Source organism: Cetorhinus maximus, chromosome 19 (assembly GCF_964194155.1).
Source record: "Cetorhinus maximus chromosome 19, sCetMax3.hap1.1, whole genome shotgun sequence".
Lineage (NCBI taxonomy): Eukaryota > Metazoa > Chordata > Chondrichthyes > Lamniformes > Cetorhinidae > Cetorhinus > Cetorhinus maximus.
In genome coordinates this window covers 29,475,857-29,492,196 of record NC_135897.1, presented here as the reverse complement: position 1 = coordinate 29,492,196, position 16,340 = coordinate 29,475,857, and the positions used below count along the sequence as shown (strand labels likewise).

The window sequence follows — 16,340 nt, the reverse complement described above, 5'->3', positions numbered from 1 at the left end:
ATTACCACTCTGGCTTGGTAGGCGATGGCAGTGGTAGTCAGTGCCAATGCTGCACAGAAGAGGTTGGCCATCCAACGCAAATAGAGGATGAATGATCTCATCTGTGCAGCCAGGGTATGACAACCATCCCATCACTCTAAACTCTCACACTCAAGCCCATCACACATTCACTGGCATCTCACTTACTGCCAGCTCAAGGGACATCACCACCCATTCTCACACACATACCCACACATCTCCATCTGGTCTCATCTCCTCTGGAGATGACCTCCTTAGCCCTCATTATCTTGGGGCCACTTGCACAGATCAACATGTGCTCCACGCACACCCTGGGTTACCCTCCTTACCCAGTACAGCCCTCGTCCTGCAACCTCTTCTCTTGCCTGAGGCCACTTCTCCCCCTTCCCCAAACAAGCCCTAGCCCTGCAGCCGTTGAAAAGTCATCCCCACCTTATGGCTATTCTGGTAGGTAGAGACCTGCCCATGAGCCCCCCTAAAAACGATATGTTGCAGTCTGTGAAGCCTGGCGCTGATGACTGCGAGTGCTGACCGAAGCAAGGTAGGCAAACAAATCTTGAAATCCTGAGCAAAGAGCAGCCTGCCAGTTGCACGTCCCTTATGTGCTGTTGTGAAACACGTTGGCGTGTTTTCCTGCTGATGTGGGCAGACGATCCAGTGGTGGCAGAGAGGGTGAGACCAGCGGGCTGGCCTGATAATGATATGCTGATGTATTGCAATGAGGTTCCCAATGTCCGATGGTGGGAAGCGCAGCCTGCCATTGGCGGGCTGAGTAAACGATCGCAAACTGGTTTCACGCCATCGTGAAGCTTATCACCCCATATTGTCCGCTCACGCCGCCAAACACACCCGACGCCAGCGGGCACGGAAAATCCCAGCCTATCATTGTAAGGATCCCGCTCTGGATCAGATTTGGCACTTTTGGTTTTAGAATCATCCCTCCAGGACAAATCATCTCCCTCTCCATCCGTTAAATTATGTATTCCACATTTTATGAATGATCTGATGACACTTTTTGCACCAATAGCCTCACACTATTTAATAATGATAGCACACAAAACATCAAGCAGGGCAGCAGGCATATTTCCACTCTTTGTGAAGGTTTTCTCTCTGGCTCTCCTATTCCATTTGGCGCAAACATGTTTGTTGAATTACTTGTTAAGGCTCACGGCCAAAGGTTGAACTATGGACCCCATGGCAGAACTGTATTGTGGGTGTTATTTCTTCACAGGCACCTCTTGATCTCATCAGTTATATGGGATCTGAACATATCCCACACTAAAAGCTGCATTTTTTATGTAGGCCACCAGGATGCCTATTCCACACATTATTGATTCTTAACTTCACTCCATCCTCATCCATCCAACCATTGGCATGGATGTGCACAAAAGCTCCTGCAGGGAACTCGATGTTCAGCATAGTTTTATGCTTGAAAATTACCAGAGGCTTTCATTTCATTCTGTCAGCCATGCAAGCTAGTACCACCGTGAATCTTGCCTTTTCAGTGGGGGGTGGGGTCTATGAAGGTGGCATAGTGGTAATGTCACCAGACTAGTAGCCAGAGGTCCAGGCTGATGCTCTGGGAACATGGGTTCAAATCCTACCACGACAGCTAATAAAACTGGAATATAAAGCTAGTCTCAGTAATAGTGACCATGACAACCACCATTGATTGTAGTGGTTCACTAATGTCCTTTAGTGAAGGAAATCTGCCAATCTTACCTGGTTTGGTCCACATGTGACTCTGGACCCACTACAATGTGGTTAACTCTTAATTGCCCTCGGCAATGGCCTAGCAAGCCACCCAGCTCAAGGGCAATTAGGGATGGGCAACAAATACCAGCCTTGCCAGTGATGCCCACATCCCAGGAAAGAATAAAATAAAAGAAAACATGGCCTGTCATTTTCACTAGAATTGTTTTTGAATTTTTCTACTTCACAGTTTAGCTGCTGGGCATGTTGCTGAAGTGGCATAATGGGTACTTGTGTTTTTGCTGCTGTCTGATGATGAATCACTGGAAACTGGTAATTTTAGCATCAAGATCTTCTGCCACAACACTAGACTGTTTTGTTCCATAAAGTGGCGACACCAACAAGCTGTTGGCCTGAAGTCTTTGCTGGATTCAGAGTCTGATTTGGCCCTGGTGATGCAGTAACGCATTCTGTTGGTTTTCAAGGACCCATTCAATGCCTGTTTCTCAAGACCAGGCCAGTGGCAGGTTCATGTTTTCATGGCGTATTTGGTCTTGGGCATCTTCTTCAGGGCAGATTTTTCTTTTCCATTCTCACAACAATTTTTCACTAATACCGATTCCCCCGCTGCAGCATACTTATTTGATGAGTTGGCAAATGTTACGACTTTTAGCTTGATACCAGCTTTGTATTTCATTTGTTTTGCTGGAGGACCCATTTCTGTTTGTCACTCACCATGTCATGCATGGTCTGCTTTTTGTGGGCGTGCCTTAAACTCTTGTGCATCATCTTCACAACACAGCCCATATTGCCTGCTGGATCCCACTATTTAATAATGATAGCACACAAACCATCAAGCAGGGCAGCAGGCATATTTCCACTCTTTGTGAAGGTTTTCTCTCTGGCTTTCCTATTCCATTTGGCGCAAACATGTCCGTTGAATTACTTGTTAAGGCTCACGTCCAAAGTTTGAACTATGGACCCCATGGCAGAACTGTAATGTGGGTGTTATTTCTTCACAGGTACCTTTAGATCTCATCAGTTATATGGGATCTGAACATGTCCAACACTAAAAGCTGCATTCTTTATGTAGGCCACCAGGATGCCTATTCCACACATTATCGATCTTTAACTTCAGTCCATCCTCTTCCATCCAACCATTGGCACGGACGTGCACGAAAGCTCCTGCAGGGAACTCGATGTTTGGCATAGTTTTACGCTTGAAAATTACCATTGGCTTTAATTTCAGTATTAGGTTAGTGAAACATGTATTTCTGGAGTGAAAACTTGAGGCCAACTACAACTGAGAGTATCACATTTCATAGCTGAAAAGGAGGAGTTAACTTATATGCTGAGTATATGCAAAAGCATGACATTTGGTGCTGAAACAATGGGGTCATTTTATACGCCAGGTCAACTTATATGCCACAATCTACAGTAATTCATTTTATAAATCATTAGCAATGTCGCATAAACTGATCTTACATTTGTAGATTAGCAGCTTGCAAATATAAGAGTTATTTCCCAGAAGCAGCATTTTCTCCCCACACTACCCCCTCATTGGGAATCTGTATTTCATCATACTGGCCATTCTTCATATGGATGTCAGCTTGTAATTCAACTGTGGTGAGCATCACCAGCAACCCAATTCCTGCTCTCATACAGTAATGAGCCATACTCCACAAAGAACCATAGGGATAGAGCGAAACAACTGGTTATGTACAGCTTGAGGGGCATCACTCAGCAAGTGTGGGGCAAGACAAGGAAGAAGGCCTCCTTGAACCACCACAGCCAGTACAGGGATTGAACACGTGCCATTGGTGTCATTCTGCATCACACTCTAGTGATTCTAACCAGCTGAGTTAACCAACCCCCATATACCACGTTCAGCACATTCACACCATCCAACACTGCTTAACTGATAATAAATAGTTACTGGGATGCTGCATGATTTTTCCCATTACCTAGCCTAAGGACACTGAGATAAGCGTACTCAGAATAGCGCCGGGATCAAGATATACATTGTCTTGATCAGCTTTTCTCAGTTTCACACACAGCGAAACCTTCACTAGATGAAATGATGCATTAAAATGCATTCCATAGATCAAAACATAAGAACAAAGCTAATGTATCATCAGTTGATCTGTCAGGTGTAAATTCTCAATAATTGTCAGCACTCTAAAGTCTTGCTGAAGGTGCGGTATGATCTAGCAATCCTACATTCGAAACACACTTATTAAGCTGAAGATGACCTCCATGCATGTTGGAGGTTGGGGGTGTTGGGAGGGTGGGCTGGGGGAAGGGGGATTAGGGGATGGAATTGGGTGGGCAAAAGCCAGATGTCCACTCAGCAGGTTGGAATCTATGTTGAAGCTGAATTGAAGCAATTATTTTACACTTCCTATTTTTGTTGCGCAGTTGCTGTGATCTGCATCCACATGACGTGATTGCAGCTGTATTTGAAGGACAGTACACACATGAAAATTAGAGTTGTTCAGGATGGATGGTGCACGGAAAGCAAGTGCAGCACTCAAAATGACGCATTGCTGGAATTACTGCTGGGTGCTGTCAGCAGCAGGAAAGACATACTCATCCCCACCAATGGGAGGAAGAAAATGGCCACTCTCCCCAAGAAATCCTGGTTGGAGGTAGCTGAGGAGATGAACAACAGGAGCACTGTGTCCCAGCCTTGCATTCAGTTCAGAAAACAGTTTACCTGCTTAACCAGGTCAGGGAATATGCAGCACCTTCACTTTCTTCATCACCTCCCCATTTCAATGCCTCATACTCACCCTCACTGAACGCACTTTATCCATCGGGTGAATATCAGGTCTGCTTTTTTGCCTCTCACAGAAGAGACTTCAAAATGCAGGGAAGGGATAGGACCAGAGATGGACAGACATACATAGTCCAGCTGACTGATGCAGAGCGAGATGCCCTAGAAGTACAACTGTGTCCCTTTCAAATGGATATAGGAAGCTCGCGGAACACTCATGATAGAATGACAAATGTCTCTGACACACATATGATAACTTCATTTCATCAATGAATGAACTATGAGAAAATTAAGGATGGTAATTTTCAAGATTATTTTTCTTTTGCCTCCAAAGGCCTTTATGTGGACAGCAGGTGCCGCAGAACAGAAATCAGGATGAATCCTCAGAAGACTTCATTCCTTCTGAGAGTGCACCATCACAGGATGTACAGTCAGACACCAACAACTGCACTGGGCCCAGGTAGAGAGTTAGTTTGGTTTTCACCTGGTGATTCACAATTCACAAGTGGACACATGTAGACACTGGTAGCAGAGCCAGCAGTGTGGACAGGCTCGATCCTCTGAGCTGCTCAGCTGGAGACTGATGCTAACCTGCGACTTTCTTTGAGAAGGGGAAAGCTACAGGTGCATCAGCAACTTAGCCAGGTACAGGTAGACACGCTAAGCATATTCTCCACATTAGCGGAGAAGATGGAGAAGTGCAACTTGATCATTAGCGGATTAGTGGCACAGGGAATTACAGGCATATTTGCCATGGGGAGAGTAACCACCTCCATGGAGCTCCAAGCAAAGCTCTCCAATCAGTTCATGCAGGCCAATACATACCATCACCACTTAGACTTTGGATGCCAACTATCTTTTGCCTTAACAGATATCTTATCTGTGGCTTTACAGTGCATCACTAATTTCCATCAAGCTGGTCTGTATGTGTGATGTAGCACTGGCCCAGGAGTGAAATGATGTTGAAAGGAGACATTGAAGTGGGAATTCCATTTATAACATGCCCACTTCTCATCTATTTCCCGCCCCCCCCAACCCCTCAGCCAATACCTGACACACTGCCTTGTCTCCTGATGCCCAAATCTGCCCCTGCGCAGGTGCAAATGGCGGGACCATCAGGAACTCAAAAAGCATCTCAGGCAGGATCTGAGCAACCTGCCTGTACCTCTGCTAAAGCCAGATGGGATACATCATCTAGAAGCAATAGGAAGGATAAGTTTTTAAAAACTGCGATTCACCAAAGGTGTGCACATAGGCGTTTGACAAAATGTTATGCTGTCATCCTCTATGTACTGGATTGGAAACTCAGAGGTCCCGAGTTAAAATCCCAGCAAAGCAAACTGTGAAACTGAATTCAATACAGGTAGTATGGACCAACACCAAACTCAATGATACTCAATTTGAGTTCTGCTCGGAACACTCAGCTCCAGATCTCATTACAGCCTTGGCCCAAATATGGACAACGAGAATTGAATTCCAGAGGTGAGATGAGAGTGATTGCCCCTAACATCAAGGTAGCATTTGATCAAGTGTGGCATCAGGAGTCCTAGTAATATTGAAATCAATGGGAATTGGAGGAAAACGCTCCACTGGCCAAAATCATTCCTTGAATAAGGACGATAGTTATGATTGTTGGAAGCCAAACATCTCAGTCCCAGGATATCGCTGCAGGACTTCCTCAGGGTAGTGTCCTAGGCCCAACCATCTGCAGCTGCTTCATCAATGATCTTCCTTCTGTCAAAAAGTTAGAAGTGGGGTTGTTAAATGATGGTTGCAGTGTTCAATTTCGTTCATAATTCAGATAATCAGATAATGAAACTGCTCATGTCAACATGCAGAAAGACCCAGACAACATCCAGGCTTGGGCTGAGAAGTGGTAAGTAACTTTTGTACCACACAAGTGCCAGACAATAATCATCTCCAACAAGAATGAGTCTAATCACATCCCCTTGACATTCAATGGCATTACCATTAATGATTCCCACGCCATCAAAAACTTGGGGTTCATCATGGAATTGAAACCTAATCGGATCAGCCATGTAAATACTGTTACTATAGGCACAGGTCAGAGGCTGGGAATTCTGCAGTGAGTGACTCACCTCCTGAGTCCTCAAAGCCTGTCCACCATCTACATGGCACAAGTCAGGAGTGTGGTGAAATACTCTCCACTTGACTAGATGAGTGCAGCTCAACACCACCCAGGACAAAGTAGCTCTCTTTTTTCACCCCATCCACCACCTTAAACATTCATTCTCTCCACCACCAGTGCAATGTTGTTGCAGTGCTGTGCACCATCTACAATATGCATTGCAGCATCTCACCTAGGCTGCCTCAACAGTGCCTCACAAACTCTGCCACCTAGAAGGTCAAGGGCAGCAGGCACATAGGAACACCATCACCTCGAACTTCTCCTCCAAATCACACACCATCCTGATTTGGAAAATATATTGCTGTTCCTTCACTACCAGTGGCTCCTTCCAGGGTTCCGCAGGTGACATGTGCGGGATCTTACAAGCCTCCACGCACAAGTGTATCAGGAGTCACGGATGCCATCTTTGCAAAGGCACAGAACTTTGTCCATTTCACCTGGGATCAGGAAAGCCAGGAAACAAGAGCACAAATCTCTGGTTTTACACAGGTGCAGGGTACCATCGACTGCACTCATTTGGCGCTTAGATCTCCGTGGCAACAAGCAGTCAACGACATCAACCACAAGGGCTTCCACTCACTGAATGTTCTGCTGGCCTGCGACCACCACAGGTACATCCTACAGATCTGTGGACGATTCCCAGGGAGCATCCTACATCTTCAGCAGGTCTCAGATCCCTGACATCTTCCAGGGTCCAGAGAGGTTGAAGGGTTGGCTCCTCGGGGACAAGGGCTATCCACAGAGGAAGTGGCTGATGACTCCCATGCAACGGCCTCAGACTGCAGCAGACCAACAGTACATTGAGGCTCATGCCATGACCCAGACTTTGGTGGAGCAAACGATAGGCATTTTGAGGTTCCAGTGCCTTAACAGGTCCAGTGGAGCACTGCAAAACAGCCCCAGAGGGTGTCGCGCAGCATCGTCACCTGCTGCATGCTCCACAAGCTGGCACTGCAACGGGGGGAGGAACTGGCTGAGGAGGGGATGGAGGAGCTGGACCTTCCCTCTGATGAGGCGGACGTCAAAGGGGACGATGGTGATGAGGTCCTCGAAGGCAAGGATTCCGGCGAGGAAGTCATTGCAGTGGCCAGAGGAGGTTGGCATGCTTGGGAGGCCCTCATAGCCGCAAGATTCATGGGGATGATGATGAGATGCAGTGAGGACAGTCCTGATGTCACCTTGCATCTGTGAACGTTTGACTCCTGTGTGGCTGATGGCAGCGCACATACCCACCCTCAGTGTTCAAGCTCATGTCATGGAGATGCAGCAGGAGCCCTAATAGTCACTAGATTGCAGGAGGATGATGATGATGACATGCAGTGAGGACAGTACATAGATCTGAAGAAGAGTCACCTGGGCTCGAAACGTTAACTCTTTCTTTCCACAGATGCTGTCAGACCTGCTGAGTTTTTCCAGCAATTTTTGTTTTTGTTTCAGATTTCCAGCATCCACAGTATTTTGCTTTTAACATAGATCTTCACATAGCCTCTGTGAACGTCTGACTCCTCTGTGGCTGAGGGCAGCTCGCTTGCGCTCTGTGATCAGGGAGACGCAGCCGGGAAACTTTAAATGCACCTGATCCTTTGTCAGCCTTCAGCACCTGAGCCCTTCAGGAGCACAGTGTCCCTGGTCACAGATGCTGAAGAGATGGGGGCCAGCCCCACCTCAAAGGTGCTGAGAGCATACGGAGAGAATGACGGGACTCTGTGATGCCTGCCCACGACATTCTGGCAGCAATGACCAGTACCATCGAGGTGCAGGCATCACTAATGTGTCCAGTGAGTGTGAAGCTGGACGATCACTTTGATCTGAAGGTTACACACTGCCCTGGGAAGAGGCCCTGGACTGTGACACCTGCCTTTATCATGTATAGGAACCAAAGTTTCACATCTGAGTAACAGGAACCCTGCTCATCAGAACATGGAGCCATAGACAAGGAGACATTCTTGGGAGCTTCCAGTCAGCCCCCGAGGGAGGCTAAATTTGGAGGCAGCATGTTTCCTCACTTTGGCAACCTTGACTTTGCAGCAGCTGCCAATGCCTTAGAGAGTGCTATCTCTGTGCAGGGGTGCCCTTTAAATATCACGCCTGGATTACTGAAGGCCTGAGGCGACGGTGGGGTGGGCGAATGAGAGGCCGCCCTGCCAGTAACCCGGCCTGTCTCCTGCGAATGCATTATTAATGAGGCATGATGTGCCGGGAATGGGATGATAAAGCGTGAAAAGCCGCCATTGCAGCCGGTGGGTGAAACGTCCTTTTTCCCACCCACTACCGCACTCAATGCAAATCTGGGATGATTCCACCCTCTGTTTCACAAACACATAGCCTTAACATTATGAATGTTAATGTTAAATGGCACAATGCATAATTTACAACAAATGTGTTAAGAGTTTGTATGCTAATTTTACATAAGAACAAAAGAAATAGGAGCAAGAGAACACTATAAAGTGCCTCAAGCCTGCTCTGCCATTCAATACAATCCTCAGCTCCACTTTATCCCACCCCTCCCCACATCCTTTCATTACCTGAGAGACCAAAAGTCTGTTTATCTCAGCATTAAATATGCTCAACCACGCAACATCCACAATCCTCTGAGGTAGAGAATTTCAAAACTTCACAACCCTTTGAGTGGAAAATTTCTTCTTATCTCAATCCTAAATGATCGACCCCTTATCTTAAGACTGTGCCTCCACCCCCCCACCCCGTTTTCTAGATTCCCCATTCAGGGGAAACAACTCTCAGTGTCTACCTTTTCAGGCCTCTTCAAGTTCTTGTATGCTAGCTTCAATGAGATCACCTCTCATTCTTCTAAACTCCAGAGGATATAGTCCTATTTTACTCAGCTTCTCGCCGTATGACATCCCGCTCACCACAGGAGACAATCTGGTGAACTTCTGCTGTATCGCATTAAATATTTTTCCTTAAATATAGAGACCAAAATTGCACACGGTACTCCAGGTGTAGTCTCACCAAAACCCTGCACAATTACAGGAAGAATTCCTTGTTCTTGTACTCCAATCCCCTTACTGTAAAGCCAACAATGTAATTTCCTTTACTAATTATTTGCTATACCAGCATGCTAACTTTATGTTCCTTATACAAATACCCCAAGTCTCTCTGAACCTCAACATTGACTATTTTCATGCCTTTACAAAAAATATTCTGCTTTTTCTATTCTTACTACCAAAGTGAATAATCTCACACATCTCCACGTTTTACTCCAGCTGCCTCCTCGTGACCCATTCACTTAACCTGTCTATATCTCTTTGCAGTCTCTCTGTGCCCTCTTTACTGCCTATATACCCACCTAGCATTATATGGTCAGCAAACTTAGAAACATTACTCTTGGTCGCTTTGTCTAACTTATTATTATAGAATGTACATTGCTGATGCCTTCTATCTAAATTGCCAATCTTACTCCTACTCTCTGCTTCCTGTTCATTAATCGATCCTCTATCTGTGTTAATATGCTACCCCCAAATCCATGAGCCCTTATCTTGTAAATTAAACTTTTGTGTGGCATCTTTCCAATTTCCTTTTGGAAATCCAAATACGCTACCTCTCTTGATTTCCTTTCATCTACCCTACTAGTTATATCCTCAAAAACCTCTAATAAATTTGTCAAACATGATTCCCCTTTTGCAAAACCATGATGCCTTTGTCTATCATACAATAATTTGCTACGTGCATTCTTAAGACTTCCTTAATAATAGGCTCCAGCATTTTCTCCATGACTGATGTCAAGCTAACTCCCTGTTTTTTCTCTCCCTCCTTTCTTGAATATTAATGTTACATTTGCTAACTTTCAATCTGCTGAGACCATTCTAGAACGTAAGGAATTTTGGAAAGTCATTGCCAGCACATCCATTATCTCTGCAGCTATCTCTTTTAGAGCTCTAGGATGACCTCAGGTCCTGGGAATCTGTTGGTTTTTAGTCCTTTAAGTTTTTCCAATACTTTTTCTCTGCTGATATTAATTGTCTAAAGTTCTTGACTCTTATTAGTCCCTTGATAACTCTCTGTTTCTGGTATATAATTCATGTCTTCCATTGTGAAGACAGAAACAAAATATTTGTCAACACCTCTGCCATTTCCTCATTCCCCATGATCTTCCCTTCTGTCTCTGCCCCTAAGGGATCAACATTTGCTTTAGCTACTCTGCTTTTTATATAGTTGTAAAAACCCTTAGAATCTGTTTCTTTATTCCTGGCTAGATTACTCTCAAAATCTATTTTTTCCCTTTTCATTAACTTTTTGGTTGCCTTTTGCTGGTTTCTAAAACACCTTCAATTCTCAAGCTGACTACTATTCTTTGCAACAATATAAGCCTCTTCCTTCCTTCAATCTAATACTCTCCTTAATTTCCTCAATAAGCCACAACCTTTCCTGCTGAGTTTTTGTTTTTTAACAACCTCCTCATTTCTACATTGAAGAGATTAAGCTTACCTGGTCAACCTGCACACTTTTCAGCATGAATTACAGGAGAGTGACCAGGAACAGGAACCTTGACTGATTTTCCTTGGAGCAGGGATGTTGACTGTAGCATCCATGTTAAGATCAGCTAACTCAGAAAAGATATAGAATTGAGCATTCCAGTCTGTATTAATCAGCTACTTATTCCCTTTACCAACTGAACCATCAGAGGACTTGGGAGGTTTTTTTTCATCCATATGTGTTTACTTGTATTACAGCCATGTATATAACAGCAGTCCAAGTTGCAACATCAGGTGCTTCTGCACAATGCAGGTCCTTAGATAGCATCATTGAGGTCATCCTGTCAGTCTCTGCACATAGAGGTATCCCACCCCAATGCACATTCTGCTGCATTCCCAGTCCTCTACACCATCAGACTTTGTTCCTCTCGTCCAAAATCACCGAGATGTCTGTCTGTAAATTCTGTGATGATTCTTCACTGTTCAGTTAATTTCTCCCGGCTTCCCAACAATCTTCTGTTGAGGTTATGACAGGCAATCAGGGAGCTGTCACAGAAGTTCTGCCACAATCCTATCTCTTCTCTGTATAAGGATGTAACTTGTGTCAAAAGTCTTGATTCTTTGTTAATCAGGAGTTGTGTAACTTTTTAGTTACATCAAAGTTAGGGACCTACAGATTCTACAACCTTTTAGCTACAATTTGAATCCATTCCCAAAACGAAAAAAGTGAATTGGTTAGATAGGTGATTGAGGTATAAAATAGCCTTTCGAATATTTGCTGATGGAGATCATTCCACTAGGATTAACAAATCATTGACAGGCTTACCGCAAACTCCAGCTTAATTTTAAATAGATTTAGTATTGCATCTGAGTTATTTATGTTCTTCAGCTGTCTTTCCCATACATTTTGTCTTAACAGGTGAGGATAAGCAATTCCACGGGACGTGCAAAGGAACACAAGGTGTTGCTCATGGTGGCTTTGATGGTGATCTGCTTCCTGCTCTGCTGGTTACCTTATGGGATTGTAGCACTTGTAGCTACTTTTGGACGTCCCGGCTTGGTCTCACCAACTGCCAGTATTATCCCATCGATCCTGGCAAAGAGCAGTACTGTCTACAACCCCATTATCTATGTATTTCTGAACAAACAGGTAAGATGCACTTGATTTTTTTTTAACGTTAGGCACTTCTTTAATGCAGGTCTGGGGAAAAAGTCACATTCCTGCATTCAAATTGCCAGAATTGGCTTCCTCGGCCTGACAGCACAATGAACCAGAAAAAAAGTAGTCACTTCTACTGTAAATACTTATATTTTCCTTTGCTGTGGGAGGTGAAGTGGGGGTCGATTCAAAACTGCAGCTGTAAAGGTGTAGAAGTTGCAGGTGCCTAACTTTGATTGCAACTGAATATTTGCAACTCCTGATTGGCAACTCAGAATCTGACCTTTTAATACATCCATGCCATTTTTACCTCAGGACTTGATTATTCCAAAGCACTCTTGGTTGGCTTCCCATTTTCCACCCTTCATAAACTTAAAATCTTCCAAAACTCTGCTGCCTGTATCTTAACTCACAGCAAGTCACGGTTCACCCATCATCCCTGTACTCACTGACCTACACTGGCTCCAGGTTTTAACATTCTTATCCTTGTTTTCAAATCTTTCCATCATTTCAACCTCCCTATCTCTCTAACTTTCTTCAGCCCTACAAACTTCTGAGAAACTGTTTCTCTAATTCTGGCCTCTTGCACATTCCCATCATTGGTGGACATGCCATCAGCTGCCTAGACCCTAAGCTGTGGAATTCCCTCCTTAAACATCTTGGCTTCTCTACCTCGCTTTCCTCCTTTAAGACGCTGCTTAAAACCTAACTCTTTGACCAAACATTTGTTCATCTGCCTGATATCTCCTTATGTGGCTTGAGGTCAAGTTTTATTTGATAATGTTCCTGTGGAGCACTTTGGAATGTTTTACTATATTAAAGATGCGATATTAATGCAAGCTGTTATTGTTGAAGTACATTGTAATGTAATCTGGATATGGGATTTTGTGTTGGCCATGCAAGCAGACAGGTAGAAGATTGAGATTGCTACCCTGTAACCCCAGCTACAGCAGTGCCAAGTATCGCAGTATCTTTCTCCCAAAGCTCCTAATAATTGCCAATGCTATGCCAGTGACTGTAAACCTTCATGGCTTGGAATGAAACTGATAATTATAGAGCTTTACTTATATTTGAAGCTGCAATATTCCTAAAACAAACAGCTTGGGAGCTATTGGGAGCTATTAAAATACATTATCACTTCAGAGATTGAGGAATGCAAGAGAATCAAGAGGGCAGCTTAATTTAAAATGTACATCTTTGTCAACATGGATAAGACAGTGGCAATGAAGCATACAGTGTCATTTAATCCAGGACTGCATCAACCATATCAAGTTATCCCTAGGATAGATCAATGTAATGTTAAAAATAAAAATATTAATATTTTCTGCAAGGTAGGAAATTTGAAATTTGATTTCACAGTAAGGAGACAGTCTTCTGAGAACAGTTGTTAGCATTTTTATAGAATGTCTCCAAAGAGAATTGTAGACTGAGATCTGAAATTGGCAGTGATACTCATTGGGATGTGCCAAGCTGAAAAAAGTCAATACTAATGGAGTGCTGTGTGCTATCTTCATCACTTACACTTTTGGAACATCTATTATATAGATATATATTGGTAATAGGAACACAGAAACAGAAGTAAGCCTTCCAGCTCACCAAGCCCACTCCACCATTCAATTAGATCACGAATGACCTGTATGTTAACTCCACTGACCTACCTTATCTTAATAATCTTCAATGCCTTTTCCTAATATAAACCTAGCAATCTCAATATTGACATTTTTAATTGACCTAGCTTCAGCAGACTTTTAGGGAGAGGGTTCCGGATTTGCACTACCCTTTTGTGTGAAGATATGTTTCCTGACATCACACCATTAGCCCAGCTTTCATTTTAATCTTATGCCCCTTGACCCCCGCACCCCCCCCCCCACCACCCCCATTCCATGCTTCCCATCTGAGGGCAATATATCCTTCTGAGGTGTAGGTAGAACTGAACACAGTCTTCTAAATGGGGTCTAAGCAGAACCTTATATCATTATAACATAACTGTCACCCCTTTGAATACCGGCCTTCTTGAGATAAAGGCCAGAATTCCATTCGTCTTTTTAAATTTTTCATCATATCGCTCCACTAGTTTTCAGTGATTTCTGCGCTTTGAACCTTAAATACCTCTGTTCCTCCACAGTTCCTAGTTTCTCACTATTTAGAAAATACTCTGATTGTTTTTTCCTAGATCCAAAGTGGCTGACCTCACACTTTCCCACATTGACCTCCATCTTCCACAGTTTTGCCCACTCACTTACTTAAGCAATGTCCCTTGGCAACTCTCTGCTCCCATCTACACTATTTACTGTGCCTCCTACTTCTCCTTGGAAAACTCCCAGTATAAAGCATAAACGTCATATGTTGTTACCGCAAGCTTTTTCCTGGTCCACAGTTCCCTCCCCCACTTAATAATTACTGGATGATTTATTTTAGTTCAAAAAAGGCTAAGCAAGTAGAAAGCTTAAAAATGAAATCTTTTAAGACTTGCTAAGTTTATAGTCAGAAAGCAGCAAGTACACACGCTGAAAATCAATAAGGCAGCACCAAACCTTAATAATTTTAACACAGGGTACAGGAACAGAAATTGATTTCCAATCAATGTATATTTTCACACCTCACTGAACTTAGACCAGATTCCAAAATATTTGGAAATAAAGCTAATTCTTATCCATCAAAAAGGGATTCAGGGAAAAGCCAACATAGGCTTGTGTGATGTGAGTGTCAACATTTCCAGGTATGAGGTGGGGATGGAGTGGAGCTGTCTGAGGAGGTGGAGTGAGGAGATCCCTTGTCAGAGCACTGTTGGAAGGTAGGCTTCACTCTTGGGGTTTAATTTAATGGCAGGGCCAATGACACTGACAGCATGCCAGAAAGCTGGGGGCAATCCTGCTGCAGCAGTTTCTGGGACTCCCAGTGCAATTCTATGTCCATCAGTAATTAACAGCCTGGTTTGGGCTTCCCTCCCTTTAAAAGTGAGGATCCTACTGCCCTGATAGCTCTTCAATTGTAACAGCGCCACCAGGAGTGGCGGCCAGTGCTGGTACTGCAGCCGGCAAGGATTAGCTACCATGGAGGAGGCCCCTGGAATCCAGGCAAGTGAGTTGAGCTTGCTGGGGGTCAGTCAAGCAGGCCCTAGTAAGGTGGATTGGGGGTTAGGACGGTCATTGCTGAGGGCTGGGAAGGGGAATTACAGTCGGGAGAGCCTCTGCTCAATCAGGAAGCCATCCCCCTGGTTTTTTCTGGTTGGCCTCCCCACATAGTGTAGGGCACCCCCCCCTCTACCCCCCACTGCACCCCCACCCCTTGGCTATCAGTAGAATGCCAGTGTTGGATGGATGAGGCCCTTAAGTGACTCTTAATTGGCCACTTAAGGGCCTCAATTGGCCTCTGGTGGCAGGGGGTGGGGGAATCTCTCCTTGACCTTTCCCACTTCTGACTGAATCGCAGGGAGTCAGGAAGGAGACGGGACTTCTGCCCCTCATTCGAAAGGAAGCGTTGCATCAGAGAACCGCTGGCTAGTCTGCTTGGTCAGCAGCTTGTATTCCCTGCAGTGCCACCGGGAGTGGTTGCCACAGCTGGGACTACAGCTAGCCCCAGGACCAGATAAGTACAAGGGGTCCTGCAACAGGGACTGTAGAGGAGGCTCCAGTGACATGGGGAGGTGAGGGGGCTGGGAGAGTTGGGCTGGAAAGTCCGCCGGAGGAGGGAGCACCAGGGGGAGGCAGACCTTGGGGTGGGGAGGACCAATATTGAGAAAGAATGTCTGTGAGGGAGGTGCTCCCACTTTTCATGCCTGGGGCTCAAGCAGGGTAACCTGTTGGGCCTCCCCCCACCATCCCTGAGCTCCTCCTGCTGGTTTCAAGATTGTGGCCGGGTGTGAAGCGGCCTTTTAGTGGCTATTAATTGGCCAATTGAGAGTCTCAATTGGGGTGAGGGCGGGCGGGTTGCCTTAGGCCTTACCACCCTCCCCCCCAACCCCACCGTAAAATTTCAGACAGGTCAAGGGTGGGTGGGTAGGGAACCAGGGAATTTTACAGGCTCCTCCTCTGCCTGCAAATTCACCATTGAGGGACCGTAAAATTCTGTCCTGTGTCACATGTTCATTTCATTTCTTTGATTTCTCTCCTA

At 44.9% G+C, this 16,340-nt stretch overlaps 1 protein-coding gene across 2 annotated transcripts in view; it reads left to right on the top strand.

Annotated features, from left to right (window-relative positions):
* LOC144693709 (opsin-3-like) overlaps window positions 1-16,340 on the top strand; it is a 96,667-nt gene that overhangs the window by 44,507 nt on the left and 35,820 nt on the right. For both annotated transcript variants that reach the window (XM_078563633.1, XM_078563634.1), the window contains exon 3: window positions 11,988-12,218. In XM_078563633.1, the coding sequence (XP_078419759.1) occupies window positions 11,988-12,218 (231 nt within the window). The remainder of the gene's footprint in view (window positions 1-11,987; window positions 12,219-16,340) is intronic.